Source organism: Pygoscelis adeliae, unplaced genomic scaffold (genome assembly GCF_000699105.1).
Source record: "Pygoscelis adeliae isolate BGI_AS28 unplaced genomic scaffold, ASM69910v1 Scaffold291, whole genome shotgun sequence".
NCBI classification, from domain to species: Eukaryota; Metazoa; Chordata; class Aves; order Sphenisciformes; family Spheniscidae; genus Pygoscelis; species Pygoscelis adeliae.
Window position 1 is genome coordinate 834,235 of NW_008824063.1, and position 5,037 is coordinate 839,271.

The 5,037-nt window shown below is 43.3% G+C and overlaps 1 protein-coding gene across 1 annotated transcript in view; it reads right to left on the minus strand.

The window, feature by feature from the left end:
* Positions 1-1,371, minus strand: part of YBX1 (Y box binding protein 1) — a 6,008-nt gene extending 4,637 nt beyond the window's left edge. The window contains 1 exon segment of the mRNA XM_009334130.1: positions 1,309-1,371. Within this exon segment, the coding sequence (XP_009332405.1) occupies positions 1,309-1,371 (63 nt within the window).
* Between the last annotated feature and the right edge of the window lie 3,666 nt (positions 1,372-5,037).

Genomic DNA, 5,037 nt, shown 5'->3' on the forward strand with positions numbered 1-5,037 from the left:
TACAACAGTAGCTGAGTATAATAGCTCTTCACAAGACCCAAGCTTGATAATGGGGATGGGAAAAAGCATACGCAGCCATAACTCCTAAAACAAGCTGACTTCTTTCAGATTAGACCCCTAAAACTGTTTTATCCTGAAAATTATTACATTAAAACAAATCACTGCCAAACTGTGCTTTTAGAAACGCAGACAGTAGTTACATGACAAGTCCCGAAATCTGACTTGTAAGTCAAGGTCACTTACAGGTTACCCTACTTGCAAATCAAGTAATGGAGTCCGAAAGCTTCCCTTCAGGGTATATATTCCTGCCTCAGTACACAGAAACACAGTAGAGTTGCTTGGCCTTTCTCCACTGCCCATTACAGAATAACTTTTTATAAACAAATGCCTCTACATTTTAATAGCAGGTAATTCAGATAGCACAAGCAAGAAGCTGAGAGATGGCAAATTAAACTCAAGTCCAAATGCTTTCCAGGGGTAACTTTTGCCTCCCTTTGTTTACAACATCATCAGTATATCCCTAACTGGAAACAAAGAACGATCCATGGGCTCCTAAATGCCAGAAGTGAGCCAAGCTCCACTAGGAACTCTTTGTGGGCTGCTTCACGACAAGAGACCTTGAGACAGAAAGGGTAAAAACACATTGCTGATCACACAGACTTACAAGCCAGACACAAAGGACTAAACTAAGGCCAACCTGCTCCATCAAATAAACCACAGGTATGGTGTGCAGTCTCACTTTAGTCTAGTTTCCAGAGGTTTACATGCTCCCCAGAGACATTTAAGTGTACGTTATCTGTTTAATTGAAAAAGTATCTATTAAAATGTTTTCAGGCTTTCATTGAAAGCCTGGAGCCATAAGTTCCATCAAAGTTTTGCCTAAAAAAAAAATCTTCACTGGCACTTCATCCCTATTACAGCCCAATTAATTTCTCTCCCTGCTGCAAGCTTTTCATTTAACCTTATTTCCATACGCTTACTAACAACTATATGAATCCACAAGGCAACTGAACTGGACTTCAGTTATCCCCTAGTCAACAGAGCATACTTGCAGACGGTGCAATTTTCACCACTGTACAGTATCAGCTCACTCGATCCCACGTATCTCATGATGGATGTATGTGGATACGCAAAACCCCCAGAACAAGCAGGCTCTACTTGCAATCCAACAGCAAGAAACAGTTGTTTGTGTTCAAGTAACAGTTCTTGGAAAACGTGAGGCTCTTTCACAGCTTCAATCCTACTTACATAGGTCACGCATAGCAAGTTTCAGAGAGGTAGCATGTTTCAGTTTCAAGGAAGTCTTACCTGATGGACAAACACATCTTCCTTGGTGTCATTCCTGCAAGACAACAGGAAATTGAAATTCATGCGTGAAACACACACTAGATTAGCCCAGTTTACAAATTCAGTTCTTTTGGGTGGGGACAACACAGGGAACTGTCAAGACAACTAGCCTTCAGCATCAGCCTTGCTCCTCAACCTGCTCTCCACTAGTCCCCTACTGGCTTACTGCTTGAAGCGAAGAGATTGTCAGGTAGCCTATGCAAGGTTCAGAGCACAGGCTGAAGTCCAGTAAGTCGCATGTGAAAGCGTTCTTCCTCCCTCCTGCACACCGCTCTGTCCTTCACACCCCACCGATGGAGATGTTTGAAGAACGAACACCTGACAAGCGACCAGTCAATCGTTTCTGACACAGGTCTGTGTGGGGGAATCAGCTATCGCAATCTTTGAAACAAGCTATGATATCACCACTCAAGCCTTGCGTGATCTCTCCAGTTACATCCTCTCAGCCTCAATGTCTCCTTCATTTAAGGAGCCACAACACTAGCTGATTAGCACTCCGCCTAAGGCAGCAGGGTTAGCCAAGTTGCATTTGTGAGCACAGAGAGGGAAGAGCTTGGGTTTCTCCCCTCACAAGAAACAGAGAACAGCTCAAGTCTGTGCCTACAAGAATCCAAAAGCATCCTTCAGCGCGGTCGTGATACAGTTTCCACAATTACCGCGCTGAGTGAGGCTGGACGACTGCAATATGGTACCAACTGAAGTCAGTAAAGTTTCTGTTCTGCAGTTAAGAGGCACAGCCAGAACAGCCTCCACTCTGGTTTGAGCGCTGTACGTGCTATTTCCACCACTCATAACAAACTTACAGCCCCACATCCAAGCTCGCATTGTACCAACCGAACCTCGCTGCGGTATTAGTTTCATTAGTCTGTGGAACGGTTTGAATCAATAATAGCAAAGTGGCTTTTATTTCCTAGAACGACTGGTTAAAGACATCACAAAGCAAGCTTGTGTGAAAATATGCTCAGAACTGGAAAGCTTACAGTTATGGGTAACAAAATAAAGATTTTCTTTTTTAAAAAGATAAAGCCAAGTGTTCCTCACCACTGGCTTTAAAACACGAGGATGACAATTAAGACTTTTCCAAAACCTCAATCCAAGCTACGGCTATTCTGTCAGACAGCACCAGTAAAAATAAGTCACCTTGTTTCCTCATGGAATCGATGCCTACAAGCCTCAAAGGTTACTGGAAAAAGGTAGTCAAAAGCAACAAAGCAGAGCCACTCCGATCATCACAAGGCAGCTTATCTCCAAGGCCCCACGATGCCGCATCCAGAAGCCCTTGCAAAGCCTGAGCCTAAATACTTTCTTCTTTGCAGTGCAAGATCTCTTACCAGATGCTCCAAAAGCTGAAAACCTTCAAAAGAGCCCAGTAACAGGTTTTCAGTAAAAAAAAAAAAAAGCTTAGCACATTCCTTCACTCTCAACTGAGAAATGGTGGTAGGAATGCTCATCGCCTATGCTCCACAAGAGTGGACGCTCTGTGCTCTTGCCCAAGTTTGATTTTGGACACCATACCAGATGCTTGTTTTTAAAGTCCTTTTGAAAATGCAGTTTCCATTTAAGAGGACACTGGGGTTTTAGATCAGCGAATGACTCAGTTACACAGATGTAGCTCAAGGTGTATACCTGGTCAGTTAAAAAATTTACTGGTCAATTTTGAAGCCCGGTGCCTGCCATGTGATTCCTGATGGTGTTTTCCAGCAAGCACATCTAGAAGCAGCACGCCCACTGCCACTTGGGTGGTGTAATAGTAGTAGCGATCACTTTCTCAAAGAAAACTTGAAACGGTACAAGAGAAGCCCCCATTCTGAAGGCCTAACAAGCCCTTTAGCTTATCCTCGCACTAAATGATTCTCCCCTCAACACCTTTAACCCCTAAAATTAAAAAAAAAAAGCGTCAGACAAGCAGACAGATTAAGAAAACGCCACTGTTAAGTCCAGCAGAGCACTAAATACAAAGCCAGGTATCAACGTGCAGCTCCAATTATGCTAAGAGGACCACATCCATTTATTATTTTGACAACTGTGAGACACCATTGACAGATACTCAGAATTCAAACTAGTATTTTGGAACAGAAACGCACTTTTAACATTAGAAGAACACAGGAAATACTTGAAGTTAACGTGCACCTAGTTCCAAAGCTAATTTTAGCTGCAAGCGGACCCAGCTGAAGCAAAGACAAGCAAGGGCAGGAGCTCCTGCAAAGTTTCCCTTGCAGCAAGCCAGAGAGATTCCAGAGTTGAGGAAATGTCCTCCAGTTCGGTTCTCAGGCTGCGGCTCTAATCTCCTGATAACATGAGATCATGCTGGGTTTCTCATTAAAAATGGCAACCTCAGGGATTAAACAGCTGCCAAATTAATGACTGGGGAAGCCATTCGGATGGCTTAACTAGCTGCTCTTGCTTCCTTGCTTGACTCACATCACCGAACATTTCCACTACTGAGGGAAACAGGAAAAAAGCCTTCCCTAGAGGTAGAGTTCGTGGCCTATAACTTTATACGCATTTACAAAAGCCAAAGACACTAAAGCTTACAGCACCGATGACTGTACGACATTTAACATTAAAACCTACATGAAGAATGCAAACTGGGCAGACTCAGTCAAGTTTTTAAAGCTGCAGACACAAAACCAATTAAGGAGTTTGGCAGACACATAAGATTGGGTCATAAGGTAACCGACAGTTTAAAAAAAGCAATATTTAAAACAAACCTAAATAAGAGGCCCAATAAAAGCACCAGTATCTACACTTGCTTCCCTGAAGAGGGATTCCCAAGTCTTCTGCCAAATTCTGAAACTGTGCGTTTGAGGTACCAGGTGTTTAAAGGGGAACAGTTCTTCAAAATGCGTCCTCTGCAAAATAACCCATGGGGAGGCCCTCCGGAACTGATGGGTACAAGGATTTCGCGTTTTTCCAGAAGTGGCTTGCAGAGCAATTCCAGGACTCCTCTACTACTGGACAGCTTCACCGATAAGCCTATTTTAAGTATTTACACAACTCTTTAGGCATTCAAATTTTTCTTTAAAATCAACTACTGTCATAAAAAGAATCTTCTAGGCACTTGTTTCTTGAGACCCCTTTATAAACCCCACTCTTGTGATATAAGAGAAGTCTGAATTTTGCTCATTTCCCTGTACATTCGGGGTTTCCTCAAGAGAGTGTGCTTTCAACTACCAAGCGCTCGGAGCAATTTTTGCTTGCATTGATGTGACTGAACTTCATGCAGGAGTTTAAACAAATGTTTTGCGTGTGCTAACAGCCAGCAGACTTCTATACCCTTAAGAGCACAAAAACCCAAACCACCATAAATTAAAAAAAAAAAAAAAAAAAACAAGAGAGTGTGCTTTCAACTACCAAGCGCTCGGAGCAATTTTTGCTTGCATTGATGTGACTGAACTTCATGCAGGAGTTTAAACAAATGTTTTGCGTGTGCTAACAGCCAGCAGACTTCTATACCCTTAAGAGCACAAAAACCCAAACCACCATAAATTAAAAAAAAAAAAAAAAAAATCGTCACGCAAGAAATACCGCCATGAAAATAAATTCACCAGGAGGGCAAGGCCGAGATTCGAGCGCCAAAAAGCCGACCCGATGCAAACCGACGGGGCGAGAACGCCGGGACGGAGGTGGGACGCGTCTCGGCAGGTCCTCCTGCCCAGCCGGCCCCACGCAGGGCGAACGCGGCATCGC